General features: G+C 41.3%; 1 protein-coding gene across 1 annotated transcript; it reads right to left on the bottom strand.

Moving 5' to 3' along the window:
• Positions 1-8084: 8084 nt before the first annotated feature.
• On the bottom strand, positions 8085-17455 carry rnd1a (Rho family GTPase 1a). The gene is made up of 5 exons (XM_027007026.3): positions 17199-17455; positions 16584-16671; positions 11142-11251; positions 10893-11027; positions 8085-10748 (listed from the first exon to the last, which is right to left on the bottom strand). The coding sequence occupies exons 1-5, from the start codon at positions 17316-17318 to the stop codon at positions 10503-10505; spliced, it is 699 nt and encodes a 232-aa protein (XP_026862827.1). The 5' UTR covers positions 17319-17455; the 3' UTR covers positions 8085-10502.
• Between the last annotated feature and the right edge of the window lie 421 nt (positions 17456-17876).

Below are 17876 nucleotides of genomic sequence, written 5' to 3'. Positions count from 1 at the left end.
ATAGGCTACTTTACACAACAGTCTCTGCCTTCTTGTATTGAGTAAAGAGGTCTGTGTACAAACTCTGGAGGCAGACCTCCTTTTCCGATCCAGACTTTTAGATCCAGTTCTAAAATGTGTAATTTTGAGGCCTAGTCCATTTGAGGCCTAGTCCTCACCTGTCTACATTCACTTATCATAAACATTCTTCCCTATTTTTCCCTATGATGCCAGTCATTTTATACCATGGTAATCCCACGTTAAGGTTGTAACAAATATGCCTATTGTTGGTAAAGTACTGTAGTGATATATAAATCTGAAAAAGATTACAGGTGAGTAACTGCAGTGTACTGTAGTAAATGATGTAGAGATAGTCAAAATTGTTATGAAGTACACAGGGTTTCCAGAGAAACTGGACATTTCAGACAGCGGTCTTTCACCACCTGTGTAGGCAAACTGCTTAAATATATATGTGCGTATGTACGTGTGTGATTAGGATTCCAGGGAGATTGTTTGTGTGTGTGTTTGTGTGTGTGTATGTGTGTGTGTGTGTGTATTTGTGGATTTAGACACTCTTATCAACATCATCTTACAACTTCAATCATTCAGGTAGTATTAGTCCAAGGACTCCTATTATTACAGCGTTGTTCATTTGCCCAGATATTAGATTGAATCCCAGTCCCCACAGAGCAGCATTGCTGCCTCTATTAAAATAGATTCAACTCATTTTCTCATTAATCTACACACAATACTACACAATAACAAAGAAAAAAAAAACAGATGTTTGGAATGTTTTGTACCTTTATTAAAATTAACTGAAATATTCCATTTGCATAAGTATTCAGACCCTGAGTATTTGATTAAAGCACATTTGGCAAAAAGACTCAAGACTTCTTGTGAATGATCCTACAAGCTTGGCACACCTTCCTGTTGGACGTTTCTCCCATTCTTCTTGGCAGAATCATTCAAGCTCAGCCAGATGCATGGGAAGCATGGTTGCACAGCCATTTTTCAGGTCTTGCCAAAGATTCACTGTTAGATACAGGTCCAGATTCTGACGGGGCCACTCCTAGTCTTTCCCAGTTTTCCTTAAGTCATTCCTGTGTTTTCCTGGTTTTCTGTGGGTTGTTGTCTTGTTGAAATCTTTGCCTCAGCCTGAGACCTTGGGCATACTGGAAAGGTTTTGTTTTTTTTTTTCTCCAGGATTGCTCTATATTTTTTTGCATCCATCTTGCCCTTTATATTGACCAGTCTCCCAGTTCCTGTTGTAGAAAAAAAAAAACATCTCCCCAACATAATACTGCCACTGTGTCTTACTGCAGGGATGGTAATAATGAGGTGATGTTCAGTGTCTTGCTTCCTCTATACATGGTGCTAGGAACTGTGACCAAATAGTTCAGTTTTTATTTAATCAAATCTTTCTTCTCATGGCCTGGGAAATTTCAAGAGGGTTGTTAAGTGCCTTTTAGAGAGGACTGGCTTCTGACTTTATACTCTAACATAATGGCCTGATTAGTGCTGCATTGATGGCTGTCCTTCTGTAAGGTTCTCCCATCTCCACATTGGAACTGTGGATGTCATTCATAGTGGCCACTGAGTTTATGGTGCCTCATCTGACCAAGGCCCTTCATCTCCAATTACTCAGTTTGACTATAGGCAGCTAGATCTAGAAATCTTAAGAATGATAGAGGTCACAGTGCTCTTGTGCACTTTGGTGCACAGTGGTGGTGCAGAATTTTTTCCTTCCACAGATCTGTGCCTTGACATAATCCTGTCTCACAGGTCTATTGAGAGTTCTTTCAGCATCATTTCAGCCTTGGTTTTCACTTTGACAATATAGCATTCACTTTCATATATAGCATTCTGTGTGTGTCTCTATCCTGATTATGTCCAAACAATTTGGTGTCTCTCAGTGTGTGCTTTCCCTGCCAGCATCATACATCCTACTACTAGGTGTTGGATTGTCTCAGAGGCTCCTTTGCATCTTTGGTCTTCTCTGGTGTGATACACCCCTGCTTTGAATGACCTAGTGATTAGTGCTCGATCTTCTGCTGCCATGATTAGTGCCTCTGTGCTGTTCTTCAGTTCTACTTTTTCCTTTGGCAGGATGGTCTTACACCCATTTCCTCTGCTCTTTGTCAGGGGTACATACCATGGAGGACCTTAACCTGCCATGCCACCTCCTCTGCTTCAATGATGACCATATCCCCCATCTCTCTAAGGGACCCCCTTATCAGCTCATGCTTAGGGGCCAGAGCTTGGATGTATTCATGGATGTTTGTCTGACATAGTGTTAGATAGTGTATCTTACACATTGGAGGTCCCTTCCTCCCTTCTTCTTTGGATGTTGGACCTTGGGTGCAGTGCCCCATGCATAGTGAGGAGTTTTCTGGTCTTGATATCAGTGGCATCCAGCTCTTTTATATATCCTTTAAAATCGCTGAATTAGTTGGATTTGTTGAGCAGCTCTAGAGTGCTCAAAGTTTTATTCCCAGGAGTCCTGTGATAGGACTATGTATTTTGTGATCAGTATTGTTATTGACAAGGGTATATAACATGCCCCAATTATACAGTTATGGAATATAAGAGTGAAAGGGGTGATATGGCTGAAGGGGATGACTGAGAACGAGACATTTATGAAGTGGTGCTTGGTGTTCCGTTTGCCTGAACACTCTGCTCAGTCCATCTCATCTAATAAAAGTACTCCTTCACACTCTAAAAGAGGACCTCAGAGAGAGCATGTCTGGTTGAAAATGGTGAGCACAGTTCCACTACTCAATGAAGAGCTCACTCACTAATATGTACTTTGGTAAATTAACAAACATGATTTAGCAGCCCATGCTTATTTACAATGGCTATATAATGCAGCATGCTTGGTTGGGTTGAGTGCTACACACTGTATAGTTTTATGTGTGATCAAATGTCTACCAGCAGCTAATCTGATATGCCAACTCAGCCAAGATAGACATATTTAACTGTGAATGGCAGTTCTATATCTTACAGCCTTTGTATTCATTTAACCATTCTTAAAACCATTGCCAAATGCTATTTTTTGTTCAGTGTTCTTTTTGTTAGTTTGTGTTTTCTTTCCTTTATTTATTGCATCTCAAGATAGCCTGAGAAAATTAAACTAAAGCCTATGACTGTAAAAATACATTCACCTTGTTTGTGGGAGAGAAAAATCAAAGCTCCAGGCTCCGTGTGCCGTGAGAGCTGAAGGGAGCATGCTTAGCACCAGCCTGTTTACTCAGCCTCAACAAAAATAGTGCGATAATGTCAGCCTTCTAACAATGGCTGTATTTGTGGGGCAAGATGGGGGTCTGGCTAAGAAGCGAGAGGTTATCTGAATGGCAGGGGCCAATGTGGCAGGGCTCCACCCCGGAGCTCCCCTCCGCCTCTGCCTTCTCCACCTCCGACCCACGAGCCTCTATTGTTCAGCCTTCCTACTCCTGTAGTGACATCCTCCGTGCGGGGGCGGAACCATCTCTTTCCTGAGTGGAAAATCCCCGAGCTACAGTCTTTCCCTTGCAAGCCCTTCCGTAGGACAAGGGATAGGGCTTCCTTCAAAACAGGTGCTGGGGCTTTTGGCCTCCCTGTTTTAGTGTAAAGTGCAATGTGTCATGTACTCCAGCTCCTGTCCAACACATTATGGAGCTTGACTTTTGCTTTGACATGTTGTGTGTGTGATCTACTGACAGTAAATCAATAAGTTAAATATGACCAAACAGCATCAAAAAATATCACAATTGCCACAAAGACATAACTTTGAATAGGTGAAACATTAAAACTTATAGTCACAGGATATAAACAACAAAGGGGAAATGCTTTGTATTATTAGGTAATAATATTGCATCATTATAGTAGATTATGATCATTAGAGTGAGATTAAGGTGATAGGCCAAATCTTTATGTTTTAGATCAAGCAGACTTTCTCTCTCTTCTACTGCATAGATTTTCTGAAATGCTTTCATCTCCAGGTAGAAAGCAGACTATTCCTCACTGTGGAGAGAGAGAGAGAGAGAGAGAGAGAGAGAGAGAGAGAGAGAGAGAGAGAGAGAGAGAGAGAGAGAGAGAGAGAGACTGTGTATACAAACCAAAGAGGTGTCCATTAAATATTTAATTTGACCTGCTCTTCTCTTTTGAATCTGTAAAAGTAAATCTGTATTCATGCTTCATACAGCTCCACACACACACTTAGAGACACTTAGGCTGTTGCTATGACTACGTTCCTATTGCCATAAGGGCATTGTCTGACACTGAAAGAAGAAAGAATACTCATGTTTTCATGTTCTCTCTCTCTCTCTCTCTCTCTCTCTCTCTCTCTCTCTCTCTCTCTCTCTCTCTCTCTCTGTCTGTCTCTCAGATGCTGTATAGGCTCTGTGGGAAGTTGTGACATCCGTAAGGGCTCAGTCTGGCCTTGAGAGGTGTTGGGTAGAGTAATCCATACACAGAATGGCCCCTTAGTTATCAATGGAACCTTCACAATAGTCTGAGTCCTTTATATTCCCAGTGTCTAGAGACATATGCATCCAACAGAAATATGTTTTTAAATGTGGCAATGTTTACTATGAAAGTGTCAGCCTTATTAAAAATTCACATACTGTTAGTCAGTATATAACATTCATCTCAGTGGAACATACCAAGCTGTACACTAATATTATTCTGTTTATTGTTTTATCCAGTACAGTTTTACAAACACCGCAGTGTTTATTTATTCATGGTGCGCCTGCCACACAGAATGCACTTCACCAGTTTTCTCGCCATTAGGAATGAACTCGTGTTTTACACAAATAAAAAGACTTTGATTATAATTGCTTTCTTTAGCTGTTTTTTCCTCCACAGATAGGATTCCATGCTGTTTCCCCAGATTTAGGAATTAAGCTGCTCTCAGTACATGAGTCAGATGAGATCTGTAGTAAGACAAAAATAGAGGAGGATTAGCAATACATAACAATGTCCAATATTGAGCTCCTAGATCATCCATCTACCTCACCATCATGGGCCAGGATAAAAATGTTTAGTACTACTATGAGAAGTCTTTTATATAGCTAAGCTGTCATCATGAACCCTGGCCTCGTTAATTCATTGTATGCAGACTGCTGTTGTTTTCAAACCCTATTTTCTGAACACTCATAATTTCTTACAAAATGTGTTTTTGTGGTATAGTCAGTTGTAAAATAATAAATGTAGTGCTCTTCAAAGAAAGTGTCTGGATTACAAATGTGGTGTTTGAGGCTTTTATGTTTGTAGAGTGAAAAGTAGTGACATTTTTCCGCGTGTGGTGGATGGTTTTGGATAGAGATTTGACGATTTGGTTTCCATTTTAGTTTCAGTTCTTAACTATAAAAGGTAATATTTTTAAAAGCTTGACAGGTTCATTAATGTGTTTGGGCCATGAAATTTCCAATTGAGAAAACATGCAACCTTTATAAAAAAAAATAGGTTTTCCACTGCTTTGTGCCAAATAATGTCATCATAGACAGTTGCCACGCCCATTTGTGATTGAGGGCACTTACCCACTGGCGATATACCATGACCCAATTAGTTAATTACCATCCTCTGTAAATTAACACTGTTTCACACTCAGCTAGATCCCACATGCACATAAGGTGTGGGTAAATTGTTACTGCTCTATTAGGAGAACATATATTGCTTAAAGATTTTACACTTTAAAGTATCCAGTGTGTATATGAAATAATGTAAGTCAGTCTTACAGTGTACCACAATTTCAGAAGCTCAACAGTGAGCAAGTACTTGGTCACTATGTGTGGATGAAGCAAATGAGCATGTTTCTTGAATCAAACCAAAATGAGCTCAAGTGAACCTCACCACAAAGCTGCCCATGTGACTTCCTCAACAACAAAGCCCAAAGTCACACACAAGGTTCCCCTGAACTGCTAAGCCAGTATAACATACACCCACCTCAGCCTATCCACCCCCCACCCTCCAGGGCCTCCCCAGCCGAGACCATAATGCCATGTAGCCACAGACTGCTAATTAAACAGCCAAACATGAACATCCATCATCAACGTACCCCCAGGACATCATCATCAACATGCCCCCGCACTGTGTGTGTGTGTGTGTGTGTGTGTACGTATGCATGCGTGCTTGTTTGTGTGTGTGCAACTACGAGTGTGTGTGTATGTGTGTGTGTGTGTGTGTGTGTGTGTGTGTGTGTGTGTTGAGGGAGGGGAGAGGGTGCCTTTAATTTTGGGGATCTCAGAGGTGTCCCCATGGTATAGCATGAGCCTAGCGCTAGGAACAAGGGAGCTAGAAATGGGGGTAGTTGAGAGGGCCATTCTGAGAAAACACAGCACTACTGCAGAGGGTGTCTCTGTACAAGCCTGTCTAAACGTCTGCAGCATACATCGCTATGCCAGCACAGTCTGAAACATCCCTAAACAAAGATCACCAGCGCCATAACAGAATTACATGATCACCGGCTCTGCAGAGAACCAGAATGTTAATAGAGAAATTATTTCAAAGTCTGATTTGGTGCACGTTGTCTGTGTTAATTTATGTTATTTATTTGACTATGTACATTCATCTTTCAAGGGGGTTGTGTGTGTATTTTTGTTTTTACCTGTGTGTTTGTGTGTGTGTGTGTGTGTGTGTGTGTGTGTGTGTGTGTGTGTGTGTGTGTGCATTTGTGCATGTGCAGAGCTTTCTGCTTCGCTGCATATACTTTAACAGATTGTTTCAGTGGGCATAGCCATGTTGACTTCAATCAGGTCTGGAGAGAGTAGTCCTTGTGATGGTTTATTAGAATTTATGAGTGCTGTCTGCTTCTTGTTCTTGTTTTTCTGTGTTTGATTTTCTCATACATGTGTGTCACACCATGTAGTTTGGTTAAGGGAATTTCACATGAAGGAAAAAAAACAATCACATACACAGAGATGACTTTTTCACACAGCTTACAAGGCTTACTCATTCTGTGTGTGTTTGTGTGTGCTAATGCATGTGTGAATGCATGTGAGGTGACAGGCAGACCATTACACAGCTGCTGATCAGTAACCAGTCAACACAATTCCTTGCTATCATTTCTTATCTGGCTTTTTCACTCTCACTCTAAGCTCCAGGGTGAGCTGTAATAGCCTCACAGAGTTCAGGTTCATTACCAGCTAGGCTCATGAATCAGAGAGAGCACATGAAAGACAGAGAGATGAATATTTAAGGAAATTAAAGTGCTACCTTTCAATAAGATTCCCTCTCTCTTTTTCGCTTTCTCTTTCCCTGTCTTTTCTGCTGTTCTTTCCTGCTGATACCTTAATGCTTCTTTGACCCTCTTACCATAGGTGTGAACAAACAAGAAAGCCTAGTGATAGATCTGTTTGCTGAGTGTGAATAATGCATCTCTTCTTTAATAATATCAAAAGCGTGGGGCCTCGTTTGTTTGAAACCATTGAACATGCTTCATATTTAGTCTGAGTACTGAGTTATAGGATGTTTGTGCATGTTGGGAAGATGAGAAGTGTTTTAGGCATCTTTCAGTAAGAGATCCACACCACAGACTGCTAGACCATGACGTGCACAGCACACAATACAGTGTGTGAGTACAAGTCAGTATTTGAGGAAGGAATTTCATATTAAGGAATGTCGTACTAACCTGATTTTCCAGGTTATTCATTATTATATTAAGCACCTGATTAAACGGTTTATAAACTGTCATATTAAGCACAGGATTATCCAGAAGTAAACTTCTAACCTTACGTTATTGATGATGCTGTCATGCGACAAGCACTGGCTGTCTAACCAGATGATGTGTGCTCATCCATGTTGTTAAGGTAGCTGTATGGAACTTGGCTTCACAGTGCAAAGGATAAGTGGGCTGTTCAGTGTATGTAGCTGGAATGGGGGGGGGGGGGCATTGTGAAGTGCCCCAGGGAGTGGTTTTTTTGAGTGGAAATGTTATACTGAGAGACAAAGGCATCGAGGCCAGGGTGTTCTCTGCACAAGAGCTATCAGCCTGAAAACCCAGGGGACGTGCGGTGCTCTCAGCCTGTCAGTCTCTTTCTCACACTTGTGGAGGAGGAGGGGACTATCTATCGATCACCCGTGGTGTTGGAATCACCCTGAAGTCTGTACAAACTCCCAATAAAACTGAGTTAACAGAATAATGCCAATTTATTTTTATTAAGTCAAAGACCACAGCCTATCACAGGAGAAAACAGATCGACTGGAAATAAAAACAGCTTTGTCAATAAATTAAATTCATACAACACGCACATGACATTTTAGGCTACATTCCACACATAAAACACAGTAGACTTTTAACTTATTCATTTGCAGGTATTTTGGGGAGGTCTGTACAAAGATTATAATCATACAAAACTAAGATATGTACATAGAGATGAAGTATCCAAAGGGGGAAAAGGTGCATGTTAAATACACAGCTATATATTTAGTGTAGTACTTCACACAGTGACATTAGCAATAGTGTCTGAGGGACAGACTGATGAAGTCAAGTTTTGCTTTATAGACTCTTTATAGCTATTGCCTCTGCAGTAGGTTCATCCATAATGCTACAGCACGAAAACCCATCCTCTCTCTGTCTCCCCAACAGCCTTGAGACAAGCCTTACCCCTTTGGTTGTTGCTAGGCAACACTGTAGAATTCCGGTGCAGTGCATGTAGTATAATGCAGGAAGCTGTGCATATCAAACTCGCAAAGTCTACAGTTAGAGGCTACCCTTCTCTCCACAGTTCCAGAGAGACAAACGGAGGAGCAGGGGTGAGGTGGTGCAGGTTAAGGTTTCAACCGAATGTAAGAAGATAGCTAAGCAAAAATACAAGCAAAAGAATGTTCAGAAAAGTGTGTGGCAGGACCAGCCTGAAAGTTTCTTATAATGAGGCCCAAGTGCTAAAGCAGCTACACTCTTTGCAGAGCATGCTAGTCTCCCAGCATTCGAGCCTACCGATGCTGAGCTGGAGGCTGTTCATCTTGATGAATTGATATAAAAATGATTGAGGTTTACAAGGTGAGTTCCAAGGGAATAGTAAAATCAGGTGGGTTTTTTTGTGTGGTATATTAGCATGTTGTTGGATATAATGTTTGCAATCTTTAGCTATTCATTTAGGTGTTATTAGAGATATTGGAGATGTGAAAAAATGTCTAAAACATATTTTAACTGGTCATAAAGGTGATGGTCTGCAATTAGAAATATGGAAAACAATGTATGGAATCCTAATTAGCCCAAAACAAAATCACAGAACAAATCCATTGCATCTTTAAACAATGGAATTATAAAGGAAATTTCCTCAGCAAAGCAATGGATGACTGTTATATTACATTGACAACAACAACAACAGCAACAGTAGTAGTAATAATAAAGATTTTCCTTTTTTTTGAGTTAAACAGTCTAGCATTGTAACTGATGGATGTAACTGAGAGAGAGATTAGCTGAATAAGGTCTAAGAACGGACTCGTACGCTCGGTGAACTGCAAAGCACCAGCCCCTCAGGGCAGCTTCCATGGACAGGTGCTACATACACGCTGCAACAGCATTAATAATCCTACAACCAAAAAGAGTTATGGGCAAGAAAATCTAGGCCCGTTAAACATGGTTCCTTCTTGTGTAACCTTTCATCAGACTGAGCAGAGCAGAAATGCCCTCTTGCCTCACCAGCTAATGCCCCTGTCTCTGCTGTGATGGGCCCAAACAGGCATGCTTAAAGCTCAGGCACCAAGCTTTTTAAAGCAGCCACTGCAGTGCCAAGCACCTTCCAAACCAGGCTGCTCGGGCAGAGCCGCCATCGCAATAGCTCCTCCTTACGTCGCTCTGGCAAATGGCTGGATCGGCCCTCTATAAAGGGAGCACTGGCTGGGATTTATAAACGAACGTGATATGAATTGGGGTCATGTGCATGCGAGAAAGAGACTGAGAGTCAGCATTCGGTCCACAATCTAACTCCCTAAATGTGACTGCATGCTCGAGCTACTGTCAGATTTATAACCATTCTTTCCTTTTTGAAGAGGAAATGGAACTTCCCCAGTTGCTCCCTTTACCCTTTCGTGTCCTGACATGACACTTTGCCTGCTTCCTCACCCACTTTCACTGACATGTTCAGTGGATAATAATCCCTGAATCCAGTTTCCAATTAAAACACCTTCAAGTGCATAACACTGTATAGGAAGCCTTTTTTTGAAGTTGAAATGTAGTCACAGTTCATCACTCGTTCCTATACATATGCACCACAATGCATAAACATAAGAAAATGAATACCTCACGGTCTTTAAATACAAAATGAAGTTCATGTGAAGTTTTATGTTATTAGTCAGAAAAGATGCTTCACAGAAGAGGTGCATTCAAGAAAAATGTACACAATCCACACAGAAACCCTTCAGCGGGACCTGCCCTTCATTATAAGTAAAAGGAAGAAGTTAAAACAGAAAAGGCAGAGCATGGGTGTTTGGGTGGGGAGGTGCAGGGTGGAAGGAGTCACCAAAGGTCATCAAACGACCTCTCTGCTCCCCAGATCTGCCCTCCTATCAGTCTGTCTTGGGATACGAATGAAGAGTCTTGTTCACATGATGGAGCAACTCTTGGTCTTCTCCTTGCTGAGGGAGGAGCTGAGAAGCTCCGCCTTGCTGGGCAGGTGCAGGAGTCGCTTAGACAGGCGGGGGGCGGGGCTGGGCTTGGTGGGCGGCTGCAGCTTGTTGAGGCATGCGAGGGCTGCTGAGCGGAACACGCTGTGGATGCTTTTCTCCGACGTGAACGCAGAACATTCCAGATATGTCTCCGCCCCCACCTGCTTTGCTAGTGAAGACCCCTGAATAGTGGGAACCGTAAAATATTTAGAAAGAAAGAAAGAAAGAAAGAAAGAAAGAAAGAAAGAAAGAAAGAAAGAAAGAAAGAAACCACTGACAGAGGTTGTCAGAGGTCTTGAGATAATCAGAGGATGTGGTTAGCTGACCTGTTCGTGAGAAATGGGTACCATTTTCTGATTGGAGAGCTCCATCAGTGTGCACACATCAGTGCGCAGGTCTGTCTTACATCCAACCAGAAGGATACGTGTGGTGGAACAGAAATCCATGATCTCCGTTTTCCACTGCAAGGAGAAAGGAACATTCCTAAAACTAATATCATTTTATAACACTAGATATTAAACAATGTCATATTTCACCACCAGGTCCAGGTAAGGGTACTTGGAAAACTCCTTTACCTTTTTCAGAGAGCTGTCAACAGTGTCAGGTCGGCTGATGTCAAAACAGAGCAGCACAGCATCTGAGTCACTGTAGCAGAGTGGCCTAACATTGTCATAGTAGGGAGAACCTATGGGAAAAATACCCATTATTAACCAACTCTCACTAGAACAAGAGAGATGTTTGCTTTTACAACTTCTCATCTTTTTGGTAAAACTATGTGTGTGAAACAATCCTGTCCGAAAAATGAAACGTTACATTATTTATGTGAACTTCCAGTAGAACTCAGGCTACAATTAAAATGTACTTTCAGATAACAAAATCAATAAATAAAATATAAAGAAGCATGAACATATTTAAGATGATGCATCGGTACATGAACATATTACAGCACAAGCAAATGTAAACAGGCTACTTGTCTAACTGGGTATGTGTTTGGAACTACAGCAAAAATCTGGATGTACTTCTTTTATAATCCTTGGCATTAGACTTGAGTTAATGCATGAGAATTTCACTGAAGACCAAAGACTAGCACTATCGGGAAGGAAATATGTGTCAACGCTTTTATGCACCCTCTCATATTACATGCACTTTGATATGGAGAGTGTTTGAAGCGGTGTCTGAGCAAATTCAATTAAGACCATTCTAATTAGTCACTATTAGAGTGTGTGCATGCGTACGTGTGTGCGTGCATGCATGCATGTGTGTTCATGGGTGTGTGTGTGTGTGTGTGTGTGTGCGCGTGTGTGTACATGTGTGTGCACATGCAAGCCTGTGGGATTGCGAGTCTCTCCATGTTCCTACTACTAATGAAGCCATGCACAATTAATGAAGTTCACTTGACTTAATGCATCTGGCAACGGCTGCTGATTGCTGATTGCTTTCACACACTCTGATTACAAATTGATCTGGAAATCAGTTTTTGTCAGTTCAAAGCACATTCCAGTATCAATACCAAAGAATTCCAGTAGGTTTTAAGTCTTCACTGCATCCTAAGGTAGGCTGACATCTAGGTGCATGTGTAGCTACCTTGTCAGGAGCATCAGACGTTTTAGAATAGCTGTTTCTTTTTTACAACTAAAGCATCAAAACTGAAGCGTTTTGATGACTAAGGCTGAGGTTATGACCAGGTTTAGGGTTATGCAGGTTTAGGGTTATATATGGCAATCTAACTGACAAGTAAGTTTCAACAATCATCCTACTTTATCTCAATAGCCTACATACACATAAGTCAAAACCAAATTGGTGAAGTTAGGTGACAGTAATTTCTGCAGAATACACAGAACGTGTATTAGTAATGGGTTCACATGGCAAAGCAATCACAACTGACTATCCCTAACTGTAAGTAAGAAAATCAGCCAAATATTCACATTACAAAAATAGGAAAGCACTTCAGTAATCAGGCATGATAACTAACACAGATTTAACGGGCGTCACTGGTGTTGCGCAAAAAAAAAAGTAACCCTGCGATTGCTGTAACATGTGGACAGGCCAGCAGTAAAATAACACAAATGGCATTTGAGAAATAGATTATATTCAGGCTAAATCTCAAATAACATTTTTTACATCCATATTATTACTGCTTACCCCTATGATTGTTATAGAGCATGATAAAAAAAAATTACATTTTAATGAATGCTATTATTACATATATAACATATTGTATTAATGTAACATATTTTAATGAATGTCATTATGACAAATATAACACAAAATGTGCAACAGAGATATCAAGCATTTTATATCTGTGTTGCAGGTATATTATTCCCGATAAATTCCCAAAGAAACCAGAGGACCAATGATTTGAGAGATAAGAAAAAGAGGAAAAAGACAGAATTCTGATAGAATTCTGATCTTGGTAAACAGAAATGAGAGAGAGAGAGAGATTTTTAAATAAAAATCTGTTGCTGGTGTGAAAGGCCAACTGGCAAGCACAACAGACATCTGAGGGTTACAGCTACCCTTCTTTGAGCCAAGGCTCTTGGGGTCTGTTCCTCTTTGCCAACTCTGTCATCTACACGCACGCGCGCACACACGCGCGCGCACACACGCGCGCCCACACACACACGCGCCCACACACACACGCGCCCACACACACACGCGCCTTCTTATTTACTACCTAATTTCATCCTTGAATCAGAAATAAAACATCAGAGATCAACACAGGAGCTTCTAAACTTCACACCAAAGAGCTGTTATCTCTTCAAAACAACTGCACCTACATCTCTCGCTGAAGTGAATAAGGCAAACTTCTGAGTATGGAACAATCACACTTACTCAACAGAATGCATCTCGTCCAAATCTGAAGCAATGCATCAGGAACAAACTGGAGCCCACACTTCCTTCTGAGTTTCACTCACAGAAAGGTCTCAGGTCTAGCCGCTGCTAAAGGTCCCTGTGCCACAACTGCCACTGCGTCTCGAGACTCAGTCTAAATCCAGGCCTCGGGTGCTATTAGCATTTCTTAAAGGTGACATGATTGGTTCCTGAGAAAGCAGCGCCTTAGTCACTAATCAAGGAACTACTGCCCTGCTATCATTGCCCTACTATTGCAAATCAAGGAAAACACACACACACACACACACACACACACAGACACACAGACACACAGGTAAAAACAAAAATACACAAACAACCCCCTTGAAAGATGAATGTACATAATCAAAATAAATAACATAAATTAACACAGACAACGTGCACCCAATCAGACTTTGAAATAATTTCTCTATTAACATTCTGGTTCTCTGTAGAGCCGGTGATCATGTAATTCTGCTATGTCGCTGCTGATCTTTGTTTAGGGATGTTTCAGACTGTGCTGGCATAGCGATGTATGCTGCAGACATTTAGACAGGCTTGTACAGAGACGCCCTCTGCAGTAGTGCTGTGTTTTCTCAGAATGGCCCTCTCAACTACCCCCATTTCTAGCTCCCTTGTTCCTAGCGCTAGGCTCATGTTATACCATGGGGACACCTCTGAGATCCCCAAAATTAAAGGCACCCTCTCCCTTCCCTCAACACACACACACACACACAAACAAACGTTACATTTATTCAATTGCATATATACCGTATGGTCAAAAGTATGTGGACACCCCTCCAAATTATTGAGGTCATGTGTTTCAGCTACACCCATTGCTAACAGGTGTATAGACCTACATATCCATGCAATTCTCCATTGACCACCACTGGCTGTAGAATGGGACATACTGAAAAGCTCAATGACTTTAACCCATAGTCAACTGTAAATCCTGCTTGTGTGAAATGTAAGCAACCAGGGGCAGCAGCAGTTCAGTCACAAAATGGTAGTCCACGCAAAATCATAGGCTGGTGCCGCCAAGTGCCAAATAGTTTCACTGTTGCATCACTCACTACTGCAGAGTTACACACTGTCAGCCCAAGGGTTATGAAATGGGTTTCCATGCTCGAGTGACTGCACACAAACCCAAGACCACTGTGTGCGATGCTGAGTGTTAGTTGGCGTGCTGTGAAGCCACCGCTGCACTCTGGAGCAGTGGAAACGTTCTCTAGAGTGATGAATCAAGCCTCACTATCTGATGGACGAGTCTAGGTTCAGCGGATGCAAGGAGAATACTAACTACCTGGATGCAAAGTGTCAACACAGGGAAAATGGTCTGGGTCAGGGTTTGGACTAGGTCCCTTAGTTCCAGTGAAGGGTAAAGTCTTTGTATAGCATACCAAGACATTTGAGGTAATTATATGTTTCCAACTCTGTGGCAATAGTTTGAGGAAGGCCCTTTTCTGTTCCAGCAACACTGTGTCCCTGTGCACAAAGTGAGGTCTATAAAGACCTGGTTTGATGAGTTTGTGTGGATCAACTCCAGTGGCAAGCATGAAGCCCTAAACTTAACCCTACCGAACCCTTTTTAGATGAAGAGGAATGTTGTTTGCAAGTCAAGCTTACTCATCCAACATCATTACCTGACCTCACAAATGTTCTTTGATTAAATGGGCACAAATTCCCAAAGACATCCCAAAATCTTACGGAAAGCCTTCCCAGAAGAGGGGTAGCTATTATAGCTATGGGGGGGGGGGGGGGGGGGTCGCTGAAATGGGATGTCTAACAAGCTCATATAAATGTGATGGGCAGGTGTAAGATTCCAGGGGGTAACTGCACAGAACTGTATTAAAACTGATGAGCAGTATAAATCTCCAGTGAAACAGGACGTTTTGGACAGAGGTTTGATAATGGTTTTAGGCTACTCTGTCCACCTCTGTGGACACACACACACACACACTCACATATAAGAGGGAAGTGGGAGTAGGAAAAGGCATGGTTTGACAGATATAAACATGGTCTTAAATAATGCTGTTAAAAAATAGCTGCCTCATTTTAATGTCTGTTCACTATTCATGACCATATCACAATTCACTAGTTCCCTGAACAAACTGTAATAATTCCCATGTTCACATGTATTAAATAAGATCTCCCAGTACCTGCTCACAGAAGATTAACACATGTTGAAGAGCGTTTATGCTCTGATAAAAGCAGCTGATTATCATTTATCTCTATAATGTGGGGATTTATTAAATGCCATCGGTGTCCCCACTGCAGAGAATAAGAAAGAAGCTGGGACATTTATGTAAGCTGCACAAAAACAGCCAATAATAATAATAATAATAATAATAATAACAACAACAACAACAGACAGACACACAGACAAGCCTGCACATACATACGTACAGACAAACAGATACACAGACAGACAGACAGACAGACAGACAGACAGACAGACAGACAAACAGACACACAGACAGGCCTGCACATACTGACAGACAGACAAACAGACACACAGACAGGCCTGCACATACTGACAGACAGACAAACAGACACACAGACAGGCCTGCACATACTGACAGACAGACAAACAGACACACAGACAGGCCTGCACATACATATAGACAAACAGGCACACAGACAGGCCTGCACATACATACAGACAGACAAACAGACACACAGACAGGTCTGAACATAAATACAGACAGAAACACAGACAGGCCTGTACATACTGACAGATAGACAAACAGACACACAGACAGGCCTGCACATACAGACAGACAAACAGGTCAGCACATAAGTACATAAATACATACATACATACATACATACATACATACATAAAGACAGACAGGCCAGCACACACATATAGACAGACAGAGAGACAAACACACAGACAGGCCAGCGCATACATACATCCTGATAAACCGACACACAACATATACATACAGTCAGACAGAGACAGTCAGACAGACAATAAAATAAAAACAAAAATAAATAAATAAATAGACAGTTAGCTAGTTAGATAGTTAGTTATTCCATACTGGGAAGAAGTCCCAACTAGGTCAGTAATGCAGAGAGGTAAAGCATAATCTATAAGTAGTTGAAAACTATTGTAATGAATTGAATAATTGCAATCATGTCTTTGTAGCAATCAGATATCTCACCAGATGTGTCCCACAGACTAAGCTCAACACGCTGATCATCTAATTCCAGGCCAGCTGTGTAGTTTTCAAACACAGTCGGAACGTATGTCTGTTGACAACAATAACATGCCATGGTTAGTCATTTCTGACTATAACAAAGCAGATCTGTCAGAAAACATTATTTATCATCCGTGCGCATGAGCAAGAGATACCCTGGTGCACTATAAGAGATGTTTTAAGCTGGCGCATTGTAACTTTGATCCTTTTGTTGTTGTTTATGATGTTGTTGGTTATGTTTTTTTTTCTTCTGGTTTATCTTGACCTGCTACGTTTCGTGAGCTGAGTCACCAATTCTCAACTCGACACACAGCACGTGCATAATAAATCACGTGTCGGGTATAGTTTCTTAATGAAAACACTGATTTTTGTTGTCGATTAAGATGCGTTCAGTCTTCCTTGGGAACATGCATTCAAAAGAAAAATAACTATCAGCAACGTATCATTCATATGATATCATGGATGTGATATCATCAACGTATGATATTAATATGTATGATTTCATATAATAACCAATAACTATCGTTTTCGTATTTACTGGTTTCCGCATGGTTCATTTCAAACACAAGTGTAGCTTACCTCTGGGTAACAATCCTTTGCCAAGACTTGTAACATTGCCGTTTTCCCGCACTGAACGTCTCCCACTAAAACCAGTTTACAGCGGGCTACCAAAGGCTGGCTTATTCTCCGTTCCTTCATTTTCAGCGTGGCAGAAACCCAGACCTATTATAAATATGATTACATTCACTTGTTACGGCGGTGTTAAGTTCCAGACCAGTAATGATAAGCCAGCATCGGTGTTGGGGACACCGCTCACGCTACCAACCCAAAGAGAGCCGCCAGCTGTCTAGCAAGAATTATGGAACTGCGGCAATTTATGTAGCTCAAACATCCAATCAGCGCTGCGCATCCCTGCCAATTACGCAGCGCGTCTAGGAGTCGTATCCACTGCAAGCGCCTTTTGCTGTCTTATTTTTATTTTATTATAGTAGATTAATTAATTTCGGACATTTGTTATATATAGACAACAGTGAACGGTTTGTTTCTATATGCATCAAGTTAGACTAAGTTTGGTAGAAAGTACATCTTCAGAACTTTTCAGGAGACCGTGAACAACACCGCGACAAATTGTTGCATTATAAAGTTGAGTACTATTGAACCCATCGTTTCGAAAGATATAATAGACAGATTGAGAATCCAAAAAAACCTAAAATGTACGTAGAACTCTGCATTGTTTTTATCATGTAATACTTGGTC

This window comes from Electrophorus electricus, chromosome 24 (genome assembly GCF_041902795.1).
Source record: "Electrophorus electricus isolate QZ-2024a chromosome 24, ASM4190279v1, whole genome shotgun sequence".
Classification (NCBI taxonomy): Eukaryota; Metazoa; Chordata; class Actinopteri; order Gymnotiformes; family Gymnotidae; genus Electrophorus; species Electrophorus electricus.
This window is presented reverse-complemented; position numbering and strand designations above follow the sequence as displayed.

Excerpts from the sequence above, each read along its gene's own strand:
- rnd1a (XM_027007026.3), bottom strand. The coding sequence starts at position 17,318 with ATGAAGGAACGGAGAATAAGCCAGCCTTTGGTAGCCCGCTGTAAACTG. Across the intron at positions 11,252-16,583 it reads TAGTCTGTGGGACACATCTG|GTTCTCCCTACTATGACAAT; the intron begins GTGAGATATCTG and ends TTTTTCCCATAG. Across the intron at positions 10,749-10,892 it reads TACCCATTTCTCACGAACAG|GGGTCTTCACTAGCAAAGCA; the intron begins GTCAGCTAACCA and ends CCCACTATTCAG.